This window comes from Myodes glareolus, chromosome 9 (genome assembly GCF_982192425.1).
Source record: "Myodes glareolus chromosome 9, mMyoGla1.1, whole genome shotgun sequence".
In the NCBI taxonomy this organism is placed as follows: domain Eukaryota; kingdom Metazoa; phylum Chordata; class Mammalia; order Rodentia; family Cricetidae; genus Myodes; species Myodes glareolus.
The window spans coordinates 47,721,043-47,744,909 of record NC_142034.1 but is presented as its reverse complement, the minus strand read 5'-3'; the positions used below and the strand labels follow the sequence as shown (position 1 = coordinate 47,744,909).

General features: G+C 44.1%; 1 protein-coding gene across 1 annotated transcript in view; it reads left to right on the top strand.

Annotated features, from left to right (window-relative positions):
• The window catches only part of Pitpna (phosphatidylinositol transfer protein alpha), a 40,971-nt gene extending 20,238 nt beyond the window's left edge, over positions 1-20,733 (top strand). The window contains exons 5-12 of the mRNA XM_085695338.2: positions 1,754-1,761; positions 2,770-2,844; positions 6,499-6,582; positions 10,881-10,958; positions 11,104-11,214; positions 11,907-12,029; positions 18,788-18,854; positions 20,126-20,733. Of these exons, the coding sequence (XP_085551464.1) occupies positions 1,754-1,761; positions 2,770-2,844; positions 6,499-6,582; positions 10,881-10,958; positions 11,104-11,214; positions 11,907-12,029; positions 18,788-18,832 (524 nt within the window). The 3' untranslated portion in view covers positions 18,833-18,854; positions 20,126-20,733. The remainder of the gene's footprint in view (positions 1-1,753; positions 1,762-2,769; positions 2,845-6,498; positions 6,583-10,880; positions 10,959-11,103; positions 11,215-11,906; positions 12,030-18,787; positions 18,855-20,125) is intronic.
• Positions 20,734-23,867: the final 3,134 nt, after the last annotated feature.

The following is a 23,867-nucleotide window of genomic DNA, read 5'->3' as shown; positions in this document are numbered from 1 at the left end:
AAATATAATTTCTAAGTCCTCCATGAAGAGAAGTGGCAGTGGGTGGGTGGGGGCTACTTTCTTGGTAGTGCCAACTTCCTAGTAGAATGCACTCGATACTGAAGAACATGCTGACTCCCAGACCTGTTCATTTGGGTACCTCCTCTTTTAAAATAGGAGAGAGAACAGAGGAGGGAACTTCTTTCTGATCCTCACTGGAGGCTGATGGGATAGAAGTTATTAGTGCCAGCATTTTAGTTTGGCCTAAGTACATCCAAGTTTGAGGAAAGGTAGATAAAAGAGATGGAGTCATCTCTCCCCTTGCCTTTGGGATGGCTCCAGCCTTATTCTGGGCCATGAAAACAGATTCAGGAGCTCCATCCGTCAAGGCTTTCTGTTCTCTTACTTTATTTCCATCTCTTCTCCTGAAGCTAATAATGGAAATGGGAAGGGGAGAAATATGTCTCCCTGCCTTCTCCCTCAGCAGTGGGCAGTACCACACAGTCAGGCGCAGTCAGGCTTGCAAATATCCCACTAAGAAACTGGACATGATGGTAAACACTTTTAACCCAGCATTCAGGAAGCTGCAGTTACAGTGAAATACAGAATTATGGCTCAAACTAGATACTTTGCTCATCAGGACCTTTTGTCCCTTGGGAATCTTCCACATGGAAATGAAATTAAAGCTAGGTAGGATAACACGGTGTGATGGTGCAAGCAGTCAGCTTGGTTAAGGGAGCAGATTTTTGTGTCCTACAGAGGCAGAGTAGGAGAGGGTGTCTTAGAGAATGTGAAGTCCGAATATGGTAGCTGGTTGGAGAAGCTTAATGGCCAGGGTCATCACACCTGGCCAGCCTGAAGTTACTGTCTCTGTGACAGTGTGACAAAGTCCTTGCCAGACTGGCATCTTTGGATGCATATTTGTACCAATTCTGTTGTCCCCACATGACTTTCTCAAGATGCTAGTAGAGGAATTGCTGGTTTAGCCCTAATCTGGTGCTTTCAGTGCCTTTGGTTGGGCTCGGGGAAATTACTGACATTCTCTAAAGCTCTGTGCACACGGTGACTTATAGCCCTCATGCTGCCAGCTTCCCAATTCCTTCGCACGAGTGTTAGTTTTACCTTTTTGTTTGTTGTTTTGTTTGGTATTGGAGTGATAGAGTTTGTTGGCCCTCTGTATACTCCAAAAAGAGCAGTATGCATTACCAGAAATTGGGATAGCACACGAGGTAGGGTACAGAATGAACTGAACTGTCGTCAGGAGGAGAGCTGGGCTCTTCCCCAGTGACATGGAAGCTGCAGTCATTTTCTCTGATAAATAATTGACCTGTGCTTTCCAAGGGATCGCATTACAGCGGCAGAACCATAGAACATGCGAGGTTCGGTTACAGTGTGAGGAAGGGTGCCACCATTAAAAGATAACCTGGCTCAAAAGACCCTTCTCTATGTTCCCCAGGAGGCAGGGGTACCCAAGCATTTCTCTCCTGGGAGATTGATTGGGCCTCAGGGTCTCAGCTGATCAGAGATCATTCCTTGTTCTATCAGAGAGAAGCCCATATGGGTGTCATCTTTAAATCCCAGATTTGGTCCCTTGGGACTTTGAATGAATTTGGGGAAGGGGAGGTTGATGCACTGAGGCCTTCCTGTTGCAAGCTGGGGCTTAGAAGTCACTGTGGGGAAGCCATGGAGAGTGGAGAAATCTTTACTCTTCATAGTCTGCTCACCTGTATTAATCTTCTTTCTTCCTTTTTTCCATGTCCTTGCCGTGGAACAGTGATTACAGTAAGTATATCCAGCAGGGGTTGGGGGTAGAAGGACTGGAGTTCTAGATGATTTATAATAAAGGAGAAATAAAGGTGTACCTGTTCTAGATGTCCTGGCTCTTCTCTTGTTCCCCTCGGGTGATGCTGGGGCTCCCTTTACTTATGTTGGGGCTCAAGCGTTTCGGTCCTAATGAGGATCTTGCAGTCAGTGCTTTAGCTGCATTGACTCGTGGGTTTGCTAGGTAAGACCTGACTCTGGGTCTCAGAGGTTCAGAATTAGTTGAGGCTCTCCCTTGTTTCCTTGTTCCCTTGGGTCATGCCTACTCAGTGCTGTACAGCCAGCCTGAATGTGACATCCCTATCCAATTTTAGCATCCTTTGACCCCACTGAGCACTGACCATTGGCAATGTTGTGACATCACCAAGCTTGCTCTTCCAGAACCAGTCCCTTGTTCCCCAAGCCCTCACTCTTCAGCATAATCCCTCAAATTCATGTCTCTGCTGCAGACTAATCCCTGTCAGGGAACAATGGGCTCTTTTCCTCCTTTATGTAGCTCCTTTTATTAAATGCTTTTTAAACAGGTGTTAACAATTTTTTAAAAGCACCAAGGGAAGGGGACAAAATTAGTGTGGAGGACTGGCCTCAACAGAGGGCTTGATGCAGGAAAGGGGCCAGCATGAAGACTTTCACAGCTAGGAGACTTTAGGCTACTGGTTACCTTTGCATGCTGTGCATAAGGTAAAATGGAAGATTGCTTAAATACTGAATTCTAAACTGTCAAACGGGACTTTTGACCTCACTGTGTGATAGATAGCTCTGTAGCCTCAGCCAAGTCACCTAAGCTTTTCTGGAAACTCAGGTGATCATATGTGTGAACAGACTTAGTCCTTGGACCATCCAGGCGTGGTGGCTGTTGTCAGGTCAGCTGGTATCTCATAGCTACAGGCTTGTGGGATCCCCAGTAATGGGAGGTAGTGACCCAGTGCCAACCTTGCTGGTAACTAAGTTATTTGTTCCCTCTTTCAGAATGAGTACATGAAGGAAGACTTTCTGATTAAAATTGAAACCTGGCACAAGCCGGATCTTGGCACCCAGGAGAATGTAAGTATCACCTCTTGAGCCCCGGGGTCTAGGTCCTTGGTGGATCTCTTAGGCTCTGCTCTATAGCTTCTGGCTTCCTGCCCCAGGCTCTTCTCTGCGCTTCTCTTCTGCCTGACTAAGAACACTTCTCCAGACTGTCCTACAACACAGTTTCCTGTCCTGTCGTTGATTTACAAAATGTCATTTCTAAGATTCTTTGTTAGGCTTTCTTGTAGAGCTGGGATTAATCTAAAATGCAGTTTCAAATACCCAGAAACAGTCTTTAAAACATCATAATTGTGCCCGCACTTTAATCCCAGTACTCCACTTGGGAAGCAGAGGCAGGCCTAGTCTACAAAGCAAGTTTCACGACAGCCAGGGCTGTTACACAGAGAAATCCTGTCATGAAAAGCCAAATAATGAACAAACAAATAAACAAAGCGGTACTTCTCCAAATTTAAAGTATACTCCTCTTCCCTTTAACTTAGAACCCTACACCTAGGCGTGTGTGAGACTATTTTTTTCACACGTGAAGTAACGCATACATGGAGATTCAGCACAAATTTAAAACAATGTAAAACCCTTTCAGTGGGACACCAATAAATTGTGCAGCCAAACAGTGGCATACTATGCAGCCATTAAAAACTGAAGGAACTGGGCGGTGGTTGTTGCATGCCTTTAATCCCAGCACTCAGGAGGCAGAGGCAGGCGGATCTCTATGAGTTTGAGACCAGTCTGGTCTACAGAGCAAGTTCTAGGACAGCCAGGGCTACACAGAGAAACCCTGTCTTGAAAAACAGCAAAATAAAAAAGCAGAGGAAGCCAGGTGTGGTGGCGAACCATCCCAGCACTCTGGAGGAAGGGGCAGGTGAATCTTGTAAATTTGAGGTCAGTGTGGTCTACAGAGTAAGTTTAGGACTATCAGGGCTGTGGAATGACTCTGTTCTAAAATGAAAACGGAAAAGGAATTGATGAAAATAATCCTGCATATATTGTTCAGTATATAAAACAGGATACCACCAAAGGGCTAAAACCAATGACTGGTCAGGTCCCAGGCCCTGGGAGAACCTAGTATTATTACTCCACTAAATGGACATAGTACGGGTAAGTCATTTAATACTATGTCCATTTAGTGGAGTAATAATATACCCGTATATTGTATACCCGTAGATCAAAGCATCTCTCAACCTTCTTCAGAGGAGCTTCTCTTCGTAGCTGCCAGTTAACACAGAGACCCAACTAGTCAGTGTGCGGAGAATAAGACTGCAAAGTGCTCGGCCCTAAATGGGATCTTTATATCTCTCCCTGCAAGGCTCAGTGGTCTTGGCCAAAGAATGGGTAGAAAGACTGTAAGAGCTGAAAGTGACTGATAACATCAGTGTTTTCCAGACTCTGGAGGGTAGATGCACATACAAACTCATCAATTTTGACGGTATACACAGGACCTGTGAAAGCTGTAACCAGACAAAATCCTATTATAGAGGTAGGGAGGTATGCACAAAACTCCCACCACTAGCCAGGAATGAGGGGGCCTGCCTTTAATTCCAGTACACAAGAAGATGGGTCTCTGAATTTGAGGTCAGCCTGGTCTACAGAGAGTTCTGGCACAGTTAGGGCTACATGGATCTGCCCTCCATGTACTGAGGAGCTGTTGGCATTTGATTGCTACTGAGAGGGGGAGAGCACTGGTAGTCAGGGTTCTCCAGAGGAATGGAACTGGTAGAATGAATCAAGAGGGTAGGAGAAACGGAGTGGGGGTTAGAATGGCTCACACACTGTGGTCCAGCTAGGCCAGCAATGTCTGTCTACCAAACGACAGCCAAAGAATCCAGTAGTCGTTCAGTCCACAGGGCTGGATCTCAGCTGGTCTTCAGTATTCCTTGGAATCCTGAAGAATAGGCTCTAATGCCAGTGAAGCAGTGGCCTTACACTGATTGCCAGTGAGAAAGTGTGGGCAAGCAGGCAAAGAGCAGGAGCTTACTTCCTCCATGTCCTTTAGATAGTTTGCAGCCAGAAGATTAAAGGTGATCTTCCCACTTCAAATTATTTAATTAAAGAAAACTCCTCACAGGTGTGCCCAGCCATTTGGGTTTTAGTTAATTCCAGGTGTAATCAAATAGACAGCCAAGAATAACCATCACGAGGAAGCAGTTTTCTTTTTCTTTTTTCTTTTTCTGTTTTTTGAGACAGGGTTTTCTGTGTAGTCTTTGCATCTTGGCACTTGCTCTGTAGGCCAGGTTGGCCCCGAACTCACAGAGATCCACCTGCCTCTGCTTCCTGAGTGCTGGGATTAAAGGTGTGGGCCATCACTGCCCCGCCAATTTTCTTTAAGATGTGACCTGTGGTAGGTTGACCAGATAGTAGGGCAGGCAGGCTCCCACCCGCAAGAGTACTCAACAAACTGAACTGGATGAAGAAAGAATAAATGATCTCAAACTTGGGTGGGAAGGGGTGGGAGGGTGCAAAGAGTGGTAACAGGAGTTGGGGAATGAGTATGTTCAAAAATTTAAAAAAGAAAAAAAAAAAGATATGGCTGGGTGTGGTGGCAAATGCCTTTAATCTCAGCACTTAGGAGGCAGAGATAGGCAGGTCTCTGAGTTTGAGGCCAGCCTGGTCTAGAGTGAGTTTCACTGTAGTCAGGGCTAGCTAGCTGTGAGACCTTGTCTGAAAAGACAAGATATGGAGCTGCAGAGATGGCTCGGTGGTGAAGAGCTCTTACTGCTCTTCCACAGTACCTGAGTTCTGTTTCGTGTACCCACACTGGGTGGCTTGCAACCCCTGTATCTCCAGCTAAGAAGGGATCCAGCGCCCTCTTCTGGCCTCTGATGGCTCCCACACATGCCCATATTACAGATACATAGACAAACATATACATATGAATGAAAATTAAGTAAACCTAAAAAGAGCAGATACGAACCCGTGTATATATTTGTGCCACTGTTGATATAAAAGGAAAATCTGCACATAGACTGTATTGTCTGTTTCTGGAGTTGGAGTTGGGCTGGGGGGATGAGGCAGAGGAAGTGTTACTCTTTAACCATTTTATACATTGAATTTGTGAAAAGGCAGCGAGTCCTGGGGTGTTTAGTCCTCACCCAGGCTGCAGTGGAAACAGGACAGGTCCTCGGCAGAGCCTGCTGGAGTGAACTTGGTCTGAAGACAGGTCCTGTTGCTGTCCAGTCTCTAGCCCTTTGAATAACTGTACCAACTGTGAGGTTAAGTAGTCCTTATCTGAAATGCTCGGGACCAGGAGTATTTCAGACTTTACATTTTGGAATGTTTGCATAGGAATGTATGGAAATAACAAGATATATTAGGGGAGGGACCCAAATATAAAGACGAAATTCATTTGTGTTTTATATATACTTTATATCTGCAGCTTGAAGGTATTTTGCACATTTTAGCCTGCTTATATTTGACTGTAACCCATCATATGAGATCAGGTGTAGAATTTTTCTACTTTTGGCATCATGGCAGCTCACTCAGAGAGCTTTAGATTTTGGATTATTTTGGACTTTCAGATTTTAGATGTTTAACCCTTGTGTAATTCTTTACTAGTAGGAATGTCCCATCATTGGCATGGGAAGATGTGGTTCTAGCTGTGTTTCAGGTAAAGGATGTTTGTCTCTAACAGAACTATACATGCATAACAAGTGGTCTCCCATTTTCTTTCAGGTGCATAAACTGGAGCCTGAGACATGGAAACATGTGGAAGCTATTTATATAGACATTGCTGATCGAAGCCAAGTACTTAGCAAGGTGGGCTCCATAAGAGACTTGGGGGTGCAGAAGTGACTTGCAAGTGTTAGAGATGAGGGAACCTCAGCCAGCTAGGCTCAGAAGAACATTCTCTAATGTGCATCATTCTTTTAGTTGTTGTTGCTGTGTTTTTATGGCACTACTGGGTTATCCCAGGGCTGCCCAGATGCAAGAGAAACACTCTGCACTCGACTGCATGCCCAGCGCTTTTTCTTTGTTGTCTTGGCAGGCCTAGAACTTGGAGACCTGTCTCTGCCTCCCAAGTGCTTGAGTTAAAGTTGCTAACAGTTTTATTTATCTGTTTATTTATTGTTAGTTTGTCAAAACAGGATTTTGCTGTGTAGCCTTGGCTTTCCCGGTATTCATTCTGTAGACCTGGGCTGGCGTCTGCATCCTGAGTGCTGATATTAAAGGCTGTGCCACCACTGCCCAGCTAACGCTGGGCCTCACTAAATTTCCCGACATGACTATTTCTAAAGTCAATGTTAAGACTTCAGGGGCTGGAGAGATGGCTCAGTGGTTAAGAGCATTGCCTGCTCTTCCAAAGGTCCTGAGTTCAATTCCCGGCAACCACATGCTGGCTCACAACCATCTGTAATGAGATCTGGTGCCCTCTTCTGGCCTGCAGGCATACACACAGACAGAATATTGTATACATAATAAATAAATAAATATTAAAAAAAAAAAAAGACTTTAGAAATTTTGGTTCCCCAGGCCCTGGAACCAAAGAGGTAGCTCAGGGCTTAAGAGGCTTCAGAGGACCTGGGTTTGACTGCTATGGGCACTGCATGCCCATGGTGCACATACATGCCTACAAGTAAAACTCTTTCTCTCTCTCTCTCACTCTCTCTCACTCACTCACACACACGCACGCACACACTTAAGTTTCTGTGCCAGCAACATGGTGACTTACAATCATCTGTAGCTCCAGTTTGAGGTGGTTTGATCTCTGGACTACAGGCCACACATGTGGTACATATACATTCATGCAGGCAAACACTCATACATTTAAAAATAAAATAAATAAATCTAAAAAAATAGATAAGTCTAGGTTGGTGGGTTCACATCTGTAATTCCTATTTGTCATTTGGGAAGGGGCAGAAGGAAACTCAGAAGTTAAAGATCATCCTCAGCTATGTAGAGAGCTTGGAGCCAGTCTGGGTTACATTGGGTCCTGCCTCTAAAACAAAATCCAAAACTAGAGGCCAAAGGTGGTGTTACACACTTTTAATTCTAGCACTCGGGAGGCGGAAGGCAGGCGGATCTCTGTGAGCTGGAAGGCAGCGTGGTCTACAGTGTGAGTTCCAGGACAACTGGAGTTACGTTAGAGAAACCTTGTCTCAAACAAACAAACAAACAAACAAACAACAAGAAAATTCAAACTAGGTAGATGAATGGATAGATAGATGTACAGATATCAGTAAATGAAGCCTGCCCAGTCTTAAACAAGAGGGTGCATTGGACACTTCCAGTAATTACTTTTTATTTTTAAATTTATTTTTGATCATTTACTTACTCATTATTTACTTATTGTTTGTGTATTAAGTATTGGTATCCATATACCACAGCAGACGTGTGAAGTCAGAGGACAACTTCTGGAGCCAGTTCTCTCCCTCCACTGAGTGATCGCAGGATGAAGCTTAGTTAGACTTGGCCACCAGCAAGTGCCTTTACCTGCCACTCCATCTTACCATTGTGTTTAAACGTTTTATTGCATGAAACAGAGTTAGATTTATTAATAGAGTTTTTTAACTACAGGGACTAAGAGAAAGATAGGCCCTTGAGAAGAAAGTTATGCTTGTCTGCATGAAGGGGTGTGGGCTTCTTGAAGGAGTGTCAATGTGAATATTGATTCTATTGAAACAAACCAGGAGGCATTAGCTAGGAGATTTTAAGAATGACGACTAGTTGTTCTCAGCTCTGGCTGTGTTAGAATCATCTGAAGAGATTTATTGATTTATTTAGTTATTTGAAACATTATCTCATGTAGCCCTGATGTGTCTTGAATTCTCTATATAGCCAAGGATGGCCTTGAACTCCTGATCCTCCTGCCCCTACATCTTGAGTGCTGAGATTACAGACATTTGCCACTGTGTCCAGCTATCTGAAATGTTTAAAAAGAAAAATCACAAGGTGTGGTGGCTCATGCTGCTAATCCCAGTGCTTAGAAAGCTCAGACAGGAAGATTGCCACAAGTTCAAGATCATCTTGGGCTACAGTATAAAAGAAAAACCCAGGCTGTCAGGATGGCTCAGCAGGTGAATTCACTCGAGTCGAGGACCTGAGTTTGGTCTCTGGGACCTATGTAGTAAGAGGAAGAACCATTTCATGAAAGCTGTCCTCTGCCTTCCTCCACATGTGAGCTGCCAAGTGTACACATGTGTACACAGAAACATGTAAATACACACACACACACACACACACACACACACAAATAAGTGAATGTAAAAAAAAAAATTAAGGGCTGGAGAAATGCCTCAGCAGTTAAGAGAACTGACTGCTCTTCTAGATGACCTGGGTTTAATTCCCAGCACCTACATGGCAGCTCATAACTGTAACTCCAGTTCCAGGGGACCAGACACTCATGGCTAAAAACCAATGCACATAAGATAAAAATAATTTTTTAAAAAAGAATTTAAGTGCCAGGCGTGGTGGTACACACCTTTAATCCCAGCACTCAGGAGGCAGAGGCAGGCGAATCCAGCCCGGTCTACAAGATCTAGTTCCAGGACAAGCTCCAAAGCTACAGAGAAACCCTGTCTCAAAACACCAAAAAAAAAAAAAAAAAAAAAAAAAAAATTAAAAAGTAGAAGGATAGAGATATGCCTGTTGCTCTTGCAAAAGACCTGTAATTCAGTTCCAAAGGATCAAACACTCTTCTATAGCCTCAAATAAAATAATTTTTTTTGTTTTTTATTTATTTTTTGAGACAGAGTTTCTTTGTATAACATCTCTAGCTGCCCTGGAACTCACAGAGATCCACCTGCCTCTGCCTCCTGAGTATTAGGATCAAAGGCGTGCCCCACCACCCAGCAGATAATTTTTTTTTTTGACCTATGCGTATATCTCTTTGAGGATTCAGATCTTGGAGTTACAGACAGTTGTTAGCTGCAATGTCAGTGCTAGAATTGAACCCAAGTCCTCTGGAAGAGCAGTCAGTACTCTTAACCACAGAGCCATCTCTCCAGCCCCCAATAAAATAAATTTTAAAAAGAAAAATCCATGTTGTCCTTAACTGAAGATATTCTAAGTCTCTGACCTTGTGTTTTGAAAGTCTTCCCTAGAAACTTGAATGCCCACTTAAGTTGAAAAATCACTGTCTTTAACATATGCTTGATCAGACAGTTTGCTGACACTTTGAATCTGGTAGAGTTACAAACAAACCCTGGCAGAGAAAATCACCCAGACCTCTACTTTGAGGCAAATGTAGACAGTTAGTCTTAGTTAGGGTTTCTATTGCTGGGTTTAAGCACTATGACCAAAGCAATGTGGGGAGAAAAGAGTTTATTTATTTGGTTTACACTTCTATATCACTCTTCATCATTAAGGAAGCAAGGACAGGAACCCAGAGGCAGGAGCGGATGTGGAGGCCATGGAGTGTGCTGCTTACTGCCATGCTCCTTATAGCTTGCTCAGCCTCCTTTCTTACAGAACCCAAGACCATCAGCTCCGGGATGGCACCGTCCACAACTGGCTGGGCCCTCCCCCATCAATCACTAATTAAGACTTGTCTATGTAGCCCTATCTTGTAGAGGCATTCTTTTCTTTTCTTCCTTCCTTCCTTTTTTGTTTTTATTTTTTTTGATTCAGGGTTTCTCTATGTAGCCTTGGCTGTCCTGAAATTAGCTCTGTAGACCAGGCTGGCCTTAGACTCACAGAGATCCGCCTGCCTCTGCCTCCTGAGTGCTGGGATTAAAGACTTGTGCCACCACCTGGCTTGGAGGCATTTTCTTAATTGATGTTACCTCTCTCAAATGACTTTAGCTTGTGTCAGTAACAGAACTATGCACAGCATAGTTCTATATCTTGTCTATAACATTTCCATACTCATAGTACACCAGCAACTTCAACAGTTGCTATAGCTGGGTATAGTAGCAGAGGCAGGTGGATATCTGTGTGTTCCAAGTCAGCTTGGTCTAATTCGTTGGTGCAGAGCAGCCAGGACTGCATAGAGAGACCCTGTCTCAAAGAAAACAAACTAAAAAGAATTGGTATGAAATGCTCTTTAATGAAAAATTTGCTCTTCCCTCTTTCCTCACTTTCTCTTTCTTGTCCAACCCCATTTTCACTATTCTCAGGATTACAAGGCAGAAGAAGACCCAGCAAAATTTAAATCTGCCAAAACAGGACGAGGACCTTTGGGCCCAAATTGGAAGGTATAGTTTGCACCCTTAACCACCAGGGGGCCAGGCATGCTGTGGGTGGGCCTCTCCTCATGGAGGAGGGTGTGAGTGGGGTTCGGACAGCCTGGGGTCTTTCTTTCTAGTTACCAGCCTGCCTCTGGGTATTTTTCTAATGCAGCAAGAACTTGTAAATCAGAAAGACTGCCCATATATGTGTGCATACAAACTGGTTACTGTCAAGTTCAAGTGGTGGGGCTTGCAGAACAAAGTGGAAAACTTTATACATAAGGTAAGTATGCAGGATGGGGCCTTTCCTTGTGTCTGTGTCTGTGTGTGTTGGGAAGAGCAGTTTGACCTGGTAACTGACCTGTCTCCTCAGTTGCTGTATTAGGATCTTTGGTTCTCTTTCCTTGTCCCTTCCTTTCCCTTGCACATACTGTCCTGTCCTGCGGTTTAATGCTGTCCATCTCCGGGTACCACGTGTGACCAGGAAAGAAACTGAGGTGAAAGAAGGAAAGGATTTGCTGCGGTTGAACTACAAACAGAACTCATTTCCCTTTTCTTGACGCCAAAAAAGCAAGACACACTGTGAGCCAAGAGGCACAGTGTCCTGAATTACAGAACTGGACAGTCCTCAGCCCTTTAATTCTCACATGTATTAGAGCCACACTTTTGAATCACATCTCATAGCAGCTGGCAGTCATAACCTAGCATTAGGGACTATGGACAGTGGGAAATGCTTGGCCTTGGCTTGGCCCGAGGACTTAACTGGAAGGTAGACAGCCATCCTTACTATAACACTTACCTGCCAGAAACAGGAAGACAATGGTCACTGACTGGGTCTGATCCAGATTAGGTAGCCAACCATCACTCCTACTCTCTACCCCATTAAACTGTGGGTGTTAGTGGATCCCCTGAGGGGGGACTGTAGCAGGAACTTTAACCTTCTGGGTTCTGACTCACTTCCCTCCTTTTATATAGCAAGAGAAGCGTCTGTTTACAAACTTTCACAGGCAGCTGTTCTGCTGGCTTGATAAATGGGTTGATCTGACTATGGATGATATTCGGAGGATGGAAGAAGAGACGAAGAGACAGCTGGATGAGGTGAGTGGGATGCCAGGGCATTCAGAAATGTGACTGTTAAGGTGCTTGGCACATCTCAGGGCATCATTACCATCACCCTGTTTGAAGGGCAAGTCCAGCTCTCTTGTGGATAAGGTTACAGCTAGGCAGTATGGGAACTATAAGAAGAACAGCCTGTGCTCGGAAATATAGTGTGGCTGAGGTCTTGGCACAGCCACAGAGACAAATATGGTAGTCTGTGCCTGATGCCAATGAGTAATACAGCCGCTGCTGCAGTGACTCTTTTCAGTGTGGGGGATGGGGCTGGGCTGTGGAACTTGAGGTGACCCTGGGACCGGGCAGACTAGGCTGATCTGCAAGTGCCACCCACGTTACCCAGAGAGGTCAGCTGCAGCACACACAGAAGCTCACTGCTGTGTGTGGTTGTGAACTCTTTTTGCAGGTTGGAGGATTTTTTTTTTTTTGACTTTTGTTTAGGAGTTTTGTTTTTGTGCTTGGCATGGATCCCAGGAGGAGGGCAGTCTGTTCTCTGGGAGCTGAAGACCCAACACTCTTGCCTCATTTAAGGAAGCTTCCCCAAGAGAGCCACTTAGAGGCACTGGTTTTGCACTTGTACCTTCTTGCAGTGCGAGAAGGTATCGTCAACTGAGAAAAGGGGTGCTCCAAGACCTAAGCACTGCTGCGCTGTGACCTGCAGGTGACAGCATAAAAGCTCAGAGCTGCTAGTTGGGGCCCTTCTGCCCTCTCAAGGTAGGAACTCTCATTTCTGGTGGTTCATTCACCACTTTTCAATTGGCTGCATGTCCAGACAGGATGTGCTTGCCTCACCTGACTCTCTTGCTGGGCCTCAGCTGAGGGCCTGGCTCACACAGATGTTCAGTACCTCACAATGCTGGTCTAGGGTTGAACCAGGGCCCAGAAGCCCTTCCTTCTTCTAGAGCCTCCCAGGGAACTGTTTTTACCTTCTAGGATGACATTCTTCCTGGGCTGACTCACTGGTAAGTGGCGTGCAAGTTGGTTCCTGCTGAAGGTGGATGCTCTGGTTATTCATTTAGCCACATATAACAGGCAAGTGGCAGGATTTGGGGCACAGTCTTTAGATTTTTAGATAAGGGTCCTTAAGAAGTTACAGACCTAAGTAACTTTGCTGACTCTCTCTGTGTGAGAGGGAGTCGTGAATCTTTTGGTCACTCTAGTCATGACCAAAAGAAAGAGAGAGAGAGGGAGGGGGGGGGGGAAGAGAAGTTAGCAAATGGAGCAGCAGGAAGATTTTAATTGGGATTTGGCAGGGAATATTCAGTCACTCCTGCCTGGATAGACCAGGATAGAGTAATTGAGCTTCATAGAAGCATTTACTATTCTTTGTTCTTTGGCACTGTTAGCATGGGTGAGGTTTGAGGTTTAATCCACAGCACAAATAAACAAACAAACAAAAATAAATAAAAGCTGTGCTCTAATCCAGATGATCTTAGGATCTTAGGATCATCATCTCCAGATGATCTTAGGATCTGCCTTCATCACACCTCAAACTTGGTAGTCCTCAGAGTTGGGCTTTGTTTTAGCACATGCCAACTCCTGCTCTAAATGGCCCTCCATTCTATAGAGGGTTGTGTCTGCAGCTGAGACTCTGTGGATGCAAGGGCCTCTTTGGAGTTAGAATTTTAAAACTGACTTGTAATGGAAGATAAAGAACCAAATCCATGTCACTGTGAAATGTTTTAACCTCTAGCAACTGCACAGGCCCTCGTGTGCTAATTCAAGCCCTGGCTTGATTTTTTCTCATCTAAAAATATATTTGTTGGGCCGGGATATGGCTTGGTGGTAAAGCACTTGTCTAGGAGGTACAAGACTGTGTTTGATTTCCAATACCATACACGCAAAGCTTTAAGAAAAAGTTTTTGTTTTTTTTTTTTTAAGACAGGGTATATAGTTCAAGATGGCCTCAAACTTTTTCTTTTACCCCAAAACAGGGCTTCAAAATTCAAGATCCACCTGCTTCTGCCTCCTGAGTGTTGAGTGTTGGGATTAAAGGTGAGTTCCACTGCTGGGCGGTGGTGGCATATACCTTTAATCCCAGCACTCAGGAGGCAGAGGCAGGAGGATCTCTGTTAGTTCGAGGCCAGCCTGGTCTACAAGACCTAGTTCCAGGACAGGTACTAAAGCTAAACAGAGAAACTCTGTCTCAAAAAACCACACACACACACACACACACACACACACACACACACACACACACAAAGGGGGGAGGTTTCCACCAAGCTCAGCTAGGTGTATTATTTATTTATTGTATTTTATGAGTGTTTTGATTGCATATATGTATGTGTATCACATGCTTGCCTGGTGTCTGAGATCAGATGAGGTTATCAGATCAACTAGAGTTGCAGATGGCTGTGAATTGCCATGTGATGCTGGGAATCAAATCCAGGTCCTATACAAGAGCAAATGCTCTTAACCTCTGAGCCATATTTACAGCCTGCATTATTATTTCTTATTCATTCCACTGTCTCATGTCAATTATCTTTAAACCAATGCATAATATTCTTAATACAGATAGTTTTTTATGAGCTTTTGCTGTCACAACCCCCCTCAGATTACATTTAGTTATTTTATATGTGTGTATACTGCATATGGAGATCAGAGGACAACATGTAAGAGTTGTTTCTTTTCTAGCTTATGGGGTTAGTTTTTAGGGGTCACAGTCACCACTGTTATAAGTCTGGTCATTTTGTAGGTGGCACCATCATTCCTGGGTGAGAGTAAGATTTAAGAAAGGAATCAAGAGATTAGTTTTAGAGATTTTTTTTTCTTTTCTCTAAAAAGAAAAATACCAGGATATACTATTTGTAAGAAAGCAAGCTCTCCCTCTCTCTCTCTCCTCTCCTCCCCACCTTAACCCCTTCCCCTTCATTTTTCTTCTACCTCTTCTACTCCCTTGCCTTCTCTTAGGCCTTCTCTTTGTCAAAATGACAAAAGTAGAAACACACCTTAAAGAGTCCTTTGGTTCAATCATACATCCAGACTTGGGTTCTCGATGCAGCTTCCCCATCAGGCTATGCTTGCTTGATGACCTCTTAGGGCGCTCACTACCCACTGAGTAATAAATATGCACTTATTAGTAGATGCTAATGTTTAATGAGCTCTTACTGTATGACTGACATATGGCGACATAAGTTATGTCACCAAATTCCGCTGGCAACATGAACCTATAAGTATAGATCTTAGTTAGATTTATAGCCAGCAACAACTAAGGGTAGGGGGCTCAGGACACCTTATAGTTCATTGAGTAACACCTCTTGGGCCTTTGGCTATTAGTTCTGTATGCACCGAGACTGGTATCCTTTAAAAACATTTTAAGAGGACTGGAGAGATGGCTCAGAGGTTAAGAGCATTGGAGAGAGGGCTCAGAGGTTAAGAGCACTGGCTGTTCTTCCAGAGGTTCTGAGTTCAATTCCCAGCAACCACATGATGGGTCACAACCATCTGTAATGAGATCTGGTGCCCTCTTCTGGCGACCAGAGATACATGCAGGCAAAACACTGTATACATAATTAAAAAATAAATCTTTAAAAAATTTTTAGGAAATATGTGTTTTGGATTTTAAATCACTTAGGTTAACAGTGTGATTAAGATTCTATAGTAGCCAGGCATAGCAGTACATGACCTTAGTTCCAGTACTAGGGAGGCAGAGGTAGGCAGACCTCTAAGTTAAAGCTAGCCTGGTCTACATAGAGCATTCCCAAGACAGCCAGGGCTATGTAGTGAGAGGTGTCTTAAAAAAAAAAAAAAAAGAAGAAGCCGGGTAGTGGTGGCGCACACCTTTAATCCCAGCACTTAGGAGGCAGAGACAGGCGGATCTCTGTGAGTTCGAGGCCAGCCTGGTCTACAAGAGCTAGTTCCAGGACAAGCTCCAAAGCTACAGAGAAACCCTGTCCTGAAAAACAAAAACAAAAAAGAAAAGAAAAAGAAAAATGGGCTGGAGAGATAACTCAGTGGTTAAGAGCACTGGCTGCTCTTCCAGAAGTCGTGAGTTCAATTCCCAGCAGCCAAATGGTGGCTCACAGCCATCTGTAATGAGATCTGGCGCCCTCAGAATGTTGTATGCATAATAAATAAATAAATCTTTAAAAAAAAATCTTAAAAAAAAGAAGAAAAACAAAACAAAAAAACAAACCCAAAGGATTCTGTGTTTTCTTCCCTACTATGGGTCTTCTCCACTTGTCCCATAATTTTTCTCATCCGTCTACAACCCATCCCTTCTGAAGTTGGCCCTGTGTGGTTAGCTAAAAGACTGCGTGACATCCTTGCTCACGTGACTTACATGGGCAGCTACTTGTAGCTGTCTCCTTGTGTGTGGGCTCGGACAACATGCCTGACCCTTTCTGGTTGCTTGTCTCTGAGCGTGGAGGACTTTCTGACTACTAGTTTTCTATTAGTTTGAGTTTAGGTTTTGACCTCTGGGCAGGTTACCCAGAGAGCACACAAATCTCTGTGTATTGAAGTATCTAGCAGACACCACATCTGGAGTACAAAGCTTTGAGTTATGGTGGACTTGTGTTTCAGGGCTAGGCTGATTAGAAGAATTCACTCTGTACGTAGCTCAGAGCAGCTAGACAAACGAGAATATAGGAGGGACTTGCCTAGCAGAGGTGGCTATGGCTATGCATGCCTTTAATCCCAGCACGCAGGAGGCAGAGGTGGGCAGAGCTCTGTGAGTAAAGGCACCTGCTGCCAGCCTGATGACTGAAGTTCATCCCTGGGACCCTGCCTACATGGTGGGAGAAAAGGAGAGAACTGACGCACAAAAAAAATTTAAAAAATTGTCCTCTGACCTTACTTTGAGTTATGACACAGGGACACACACACAGTATATATATTTTTAAGAGCCTCATAGCTTCCGCAGAGACAAGCTCTCATCTTAATTTCAGTTAACCTGACAGAGATGCATCCCAGAGCAGACCATTTGGAACGCCAACCAGTATACTAAAACACAATAGTAGCTTTGTTTTTAAATACAATTTAATTTCTCAGAACTATTGTGATATTTAAGTGTCAAACAAACAAAAACTGAAGCCAAACACGGGCATGGTGGCACATTTCTGTAATCCTGGCATTTGGAAAGGTGAAGGCTGAAAGATCAGAAGTTAAAGATCATTCTTAGTTTGAGGCTAACCTGGTCTACAAAGTGAGTTTCAGGACAGCCAGGGCTGTTATACAGAGAAACCCTGTCTCGGAAAATAAATAAGTAAGACAAAACAAAACACAGCTCTTCCTATCATATAGGCTTGCAGGAAGAGGAAATAAGCATCCTCAGGACATTTCACTCCAAGCTAAAACAATGAGAGAGTGCGTTACTTCAGTAGCTCCCCCATCCCTTGACAGGAAGGGAACTCACCACATTCTTTGGTAGGAAGTTGCATCTTTTTCAAAGTTTTTTTTAGATTGATTTTGAGAGCTTTGCTTGCACGTATGTGCACATGGTGCCTATTGAGGCCAAAAGAGGAATTCAGGGTCCCTGGAACTGGAGTTACAGAGGGTTACAAGCTGCCATGTGGGTGCTGGGAGTTGAACCCAGGTCCTCTGCCAAGAGCAACAAGTACTTTCAACTGCTTTTTTTTTTTTTTTTGGAAGCGCAATCTTAATAGAAACAAAGACAGGTGACCTGAGGTCAGTCCCTGGAACTCAAATAAAAATGGAAGGAGAGCCTGGAGGTGTTGGCATGCCCCTTTGATCCCAGCTCTCAGGAGGCAGAGGCAGGTGGATCTCTGTGAGTTCAAGGTCCGGACAAGCTCCAAAGCTACACAGATAAACCCTGACTCGAAACAAAACAAAAACAGGAGAATCCCACTGCTGAAAGCTGTCCTCTCACCTCCCTCCACATGTGCATTACCCACTGCCACCCTCACATCCCACAAAACAGTGGGGCTAATTCCTCAGTTTACTAGCCCACTCCCACCCTTAAGAGTGCCTTTTCCTTTCTTAATAAGCAATCTATGGGACAGAGAGATGGCTCAGTGGTTTAGGGCACTTGTTGCTATTGCAGAGGACCGAGGTTCATGTCCCATCACTCACATGACAGTTCAGGACCCTCTGTAACAAGATCCAATGTTCTCTTCTGGTTTATGTGGGCACCAGGTACACACATGGTGTATATACATACAAGCAGGCAAAATACTCATGCACATAAAATAGAAATAAGCAGTTTATTTCTATTTTTGTCCCTAACTTAAAAGGCATGATTTTTCTCTCTATCTCCTGGCATGCCAGATCTTCATGTAAACCGTAGTATATTTTTCTCTTAAACTCCAATAAAATTTTCCTTGAGCTTCAAAAATAAGAGTAAGTAAAAATTAAAAATTAAGTAAATAAATAAATAAGCAGAGAGAAAATAGGTCCTGGCTTTACATTAGCACACTCTAAGTTAAGTTGTGGTGGCTGGTAGGACTGTAACAGTTCTATAACTGGATGATCTGGGGTGTTGTTTATGCAAACTTCTTTTTGTTTGTTTTTCAAAACAGGGTTTCTTTTTTTTTTTTTTTTGTACCAGTTCTGGCTGTCCTGGAACTCACTTCACAGACCAGGCTGGCCTTGAACTCACAGAGATCTGCTTGCCTCTGCCTCCCACGTGCTGATTATGCCGCCACTATCTGGCTTCTATTCTTGTTTTGTGTGTGCACACAAATGTTCTGTCCTATTACTGGCAAGACTGAGAAGTCAGGGTGAATTTATGGTGGAGTTCTATCAGCAACAAAAGTTTTCAATTTCTGCTTTTTCTCTTGTAGATGAGACAAAAGGACCCCGTGAAAGGAATGACAGCAGATGACTAACGCCACCCACCCCTTCTGCACTGTATGTACTGGAGTTCATTGTCACTGTGCATGTCTTAAAACACAGTCCTCGAGGCCTCAGGAGCTCACAGTGGAATGAGAAAATCTCCTTCATTTCTCAGCCTTCTCTCTAGTAATAGTGGTGACTGCTTGTTAAAGACTGAACTCCTGGGTTTCTGTGGAAAGGAATTATGGTTGTTAGCTTTCAGGGATGTGGTTTTGTTTTTGTTTCTTATTTGTTTTGGTTTTGGTTTTTCGTGACAGGGTTTCTTTGTAACTTTGGAGTCTGTCTTGGAATTCGCTCAGTAGACCAAGCTGGCCTTGAACTCACAGAGATCCGCCTGCCTCTGCTTCCCTGAGTGCTGGTATTAAAGGTGTATGGCACTGTTGCCCAGCTGGAGGGCATGCTTTTTAAAAAGAGCCGTGCAGAGGGACATGACAGGGTGAGACAAGTGGAGGTGTTCAGTGGAGGACAGGTCATTGCCACTTTTCGCTCTTCCTCACTTGTAGCTTGAGTCGCCCTAAGTTCAAACTGGCATGCTGGGGCACTTCCTATGCTCATGCCAGCATCAACTCTAGCTCCCTAACACTAGCATTCCCTACTCTTCCCTTGGAAAACTAGCTGGGCAGCTGTAGCATTTACTTTATAGTGTTCATTATATCACATTTGATACTCCCCTGGTACTAACTAATACACTAAGTAACTCTGTCTTAACAAAGGCAGCATCTTCCAGATGCTGTAAGACTAGTTACCAGGTCATAGGGCCAAGAGAGGTGTCCCTTGTTTTACCTGTCATTCTTCCTCAAGGCTTGTCCTTCTGTTAGAGCCCAATGCTGACTCTTCTCCAATGTTCCTGTGTACTTCAAGACTCATTCTGCAACAGAGTCAAACACCTGACTCTGCCCCCAGTTAGACTGTGAGAAAACTATTTGATTAAAGAAGACTGAGCACCCTGTAGCACCAAAAGGCTAAGGAAACCTAGGGCATTTTTGCTCTATGGTTGTTCTGTGGTCTTTTTCTTCCAGTGCTGAGGATCAAACCGTAGACCATGTGCATGCTAGACAAGCAGTATCCCCAGCCTAACCCATGTTCTTAAGCAGCTTCTGGGAGATGGAATGGGGGAGGATTAAGTAGATGCCAGTTCTGCAGTCACTATCAGGGCCTTAGTACCCTCTCCTCAGGGCCTCTACCAATTGGCATCCTTCCTCCTGAAATTCCTCCACTCAACATGATTTATTGTATGCTTCTGTTTTTCCTTGTTGCTTCCTTAATAATTTCTATTTCTTTTCTAGTTTTGCAAGACAGTGGTCAACAGGAAGGCCCAGCAGCTCCACCCTCCTGAGTGGCAGGCCGTCTTTGGATGCAGCCTTTCTGTGCTCATTCTTCAGGCAACTTTCAGTCCCTTACTGTAGCTATTTCTAGATGCCCTTTAACATTGTGAACAAATAGACCGTCTGGTATTACAAAGCCTGTGTGTGCGGGAGCCTGATCCTCTAAGATATATGGTGTACGCTGCTGTATTTACAGCTCACCCCCTCTCCATTGTGTCCTGACCCATTTCTGTATGCCTCCCCCTTTATTTCCAAGTGACATTTTTAGTCTTTCAAACTAGCTGCCTTTTGTGATATTATTTAAACTCACTTATTTCAGCCTTGGGATAAACTGAGCTATTTTGCTTCCTGGGCAGATCTTTGGCAATGTTAAGTATTCACTTGGGGAAAGAGGAGGAGTTAAAAATTCAGAAATACCTGCCCCCAGTTCCACACAGTAGGAATGTGGCTTCCTAATCCTGACCTCTGCTCCTCATAATCTCTTGTTCGAGTGCTCTAAGCATCAAGAAGGTACCCAAGGCCCAGCCAGTCTAAGGAAATTTAGCAAATAATAAATAACCCCTACTCAAGTCATTGCATCTCTGGTTAATATTCTTAGATATCTTGGCTTCTCAGCCCTCCTGTTGCCCACTCTGTCTGAATCTCTTTGCAGAGCCTACAAGAAACCCATCAGTCCCCACCTGGAGAATGTCGAGTGTGGCCTGTAGATGCCGATCAGACCCCTGAGGAGTTCTGTATGTCCATGCTCCTCTTCCCTTTTGGGCTGGTGCTGCCACTCAGCAATAATCCTATTTGTGCTTTCTTAGGTACCTTTCCTCTTTGAGGCTGGTTAGGATACAAGAGTCCTGGTCTTTTCATGCTGCACAAAACAAGCATGCTGAAAGCTTTTTTTTCCCCAGCAAACACATCTCTTCCTGTTTCCAATCCCTGAAGAGAAGTTTGCAGATTAAGAACTCAGTTCATCCTCCCCATGCTGAGTTCTGTGCTGGACAATCAAAAGCAAGCAGTGACTGTAGCCTAGAACTCTTCCCACAGTAGGCTGATGAAGCCCATGCTTGGTAGGGAATAGAAGCTACTGAGCGCATTCTAGTTTTTCTAGATTGACAGAAACTGAGTATGCCTTCCTGGTGGGAGAATGTGATATAGTTGTGTCACCTGACATTTCCCAAGCCTTGTTTAGTCAGTCATCCCAACCTGTAGTGATCCAAGCCCTTGCTAGCCTAGGTATCTGTTAGAGGTCAAGCCTCTGTTAGGGAGGAAGTAGGATGGAGTAATTGATCCTTGTTTTTGTCAGTTTGTTTGCCTGACTCATTTCTAAGTGCAATAAGGAGATATCTCACAGGAGTGCACCTGTGACAGATTGATGCTTCCCTGTGGTCCTGGAGCAAGGGTGGACAGATTTGGGCCCCTCAGAATGGTTAGCTCTTTTGAGACCAAATGTCCTGTTACAGAAGCCTTCTCTGTATTAGTCCTCACCTTGTGGAGTCTTTAGGAACACACTTGGGGCATCTTGGTTGGTGATTAGCATCTCAGCTGCTAATAGTAGTATGGGAAAACTGGAGAAGCGTTCCTAACAGAGAAAAATAGAAGTGTTCTCCTACAAGCTCTGTACTACCTGCCAGTCATATTTGTGCTTACAGATTTTCCTTCTTCATTGACTAGGTTGAAGTCCAGATGTGGGTTATCTTGAGAGAAACTCTAAGCAAACTGTTTATGTGGCATGAGGTCAGAGGAAGTTTGTCTCCTTCAGCATTTCTTTGAGATCCACACATATCAGTCACATCAGCTCCAGCCCAGGCTTGCTCTTATCTGCCTTTGCTCTAGCTCCTCCTGCTACCTGTTGCCCACATGTGAAAGCATCCAAATGTTACGAACTAGAATTTCCTGAGATCAGCCTGGATTTAGGGCTCCTGCCCACATAAACACAAAAGAGGGATATCCCTGGTCTGTCCCATCCCCATGTATGGTGTTGCTGCTGGGCAAGGTTGGCTTGTAAGTATCCCCCCCCTTCCCCCTTTGCAAAACAAAACAAAAAGACCTGACTCTCACTCAGAGGCTCAAGTCTGGTGATACTCCCGTTAGACTTCCAGGGCCCTACAGCAAACTAAAAGCAGTGATGCCTCTGCACAAGGCCCCTTGCCTTTGGCCTCCCTGTGGAGAGGCACTGGGGAGGAACAGGACAGGGTCAGAGTTGTGGGCATGTGTATATCCTTCCAAGTTCTCCTTTTCCAGTCCGCGCTGGGACCCTGACTTACTTGGGGTGGTTCTTAGTGCTGCTTCTTTTACAAACCACACTTTGTAGAACTGACTAGATTACCGTGTTGATTTAATGTGAGTTTGTGCCTTTTTGTCTCAATCTTCCAATGCAGGTATATTGGGAAAAAGCAGTCTAATAAAATCCTAGACAGAGTTTTCTGGAGTCCAGCTTATTAGTGATGTTCCTATGTCCATTTTTCAAATTAGGCATCCTTCAAGCTCCTACTGATGTCTTCCCAATTTACCAGGGTAGAATTATGAAAAGATAAATTGGTGTCTCTGAAATTTTATTTTATGTAAATAAAGTATTCCTTGTCCAAAAAGAAAAAAAAAACCAATTACATTTTCAATTTGAGCTGGGGATTCAATAACTTAGTGGTAGTACTTACTTAACCTAGCAGACATGAAAAAGTCACATTAAAATATTCCCTTGTCAGTTCAATTTACTTAAGCAACAGTGCATATCTCAACTAGCCATTTTCACTTTTGTCTCTTTTAGTAGACTAAACAATTTATTCATTCATTCAATCATTCATTCATTCAGGCTTTTCGAGACAGGGTTTCTCTGTGTAGTGCTGACTTTCCTGAAACTCACTTTGTGGACCAGGCTAACCTTGAACTCACAGAGATCCGCCTGCCTCTACCTCCTGGGTGCTGGGATTAAAGGTGTGCATCACCACTGTCTGGCTATTATTCTTCTTTATAAAGCAGTAGACAGTTTTATTATTTTGAGGGAGAAGAACAACAGGGCAGGCAAGCTGTAAATCTTGGGAACCATTTGAAGAAGAAAAGAAAACCCTTTTGTGAGCATCCACATGGTGTAGAAGTTGGGTAGAAAGGGTGAAAAAACCCAAAGAACCAGGGGACACATGCCTGGGCTTTGGAAAAGAATCACTTTGGGGGCTGGAAAGATGACTCTTTCAGAGGACCAGAGTTTAGTTCCCAGCACCTGCATCACATTTTCCAATTGTCTGTCACTCCAGCTCCAGGACTCTGATGCCTCAAATCTTCAGAGGCACCTGCACCCACATAATTAAAATAAAAATCTTGTTTAAAGGCTGGCCATGGCGCTACAGGTCTTTATTTGGGAGGCAGAGGTCAGCCTGGTCTAAATAGAGTGCTAGACCAGATTTACTAATTTTACTGCAAGCAGGGACAGACAACAGTAACAAGACTGCTGGTTTGTCTGTGTTTTATTTATTTTTTCCCTTTATGAGTAATGTGCATCAGGGGCATGCCTGGTACCCAGAGAGATCAAAAGAGTGTCTTGGATCCCTTGGAACTGGAGTTAGGATGGCTATGAGCCACTATGTGGGTAGTGGGAACAAAAGCCACGTTCTCTGTAAGTGCTCTTAACCCTCTCCAGTCCTTTAAGTTTTATTGCTGTGTTTATGGCTGCGTGTAGAAGTCAGGGGACAACTTGGAGTGCTACTCTCCTTCCACCCAC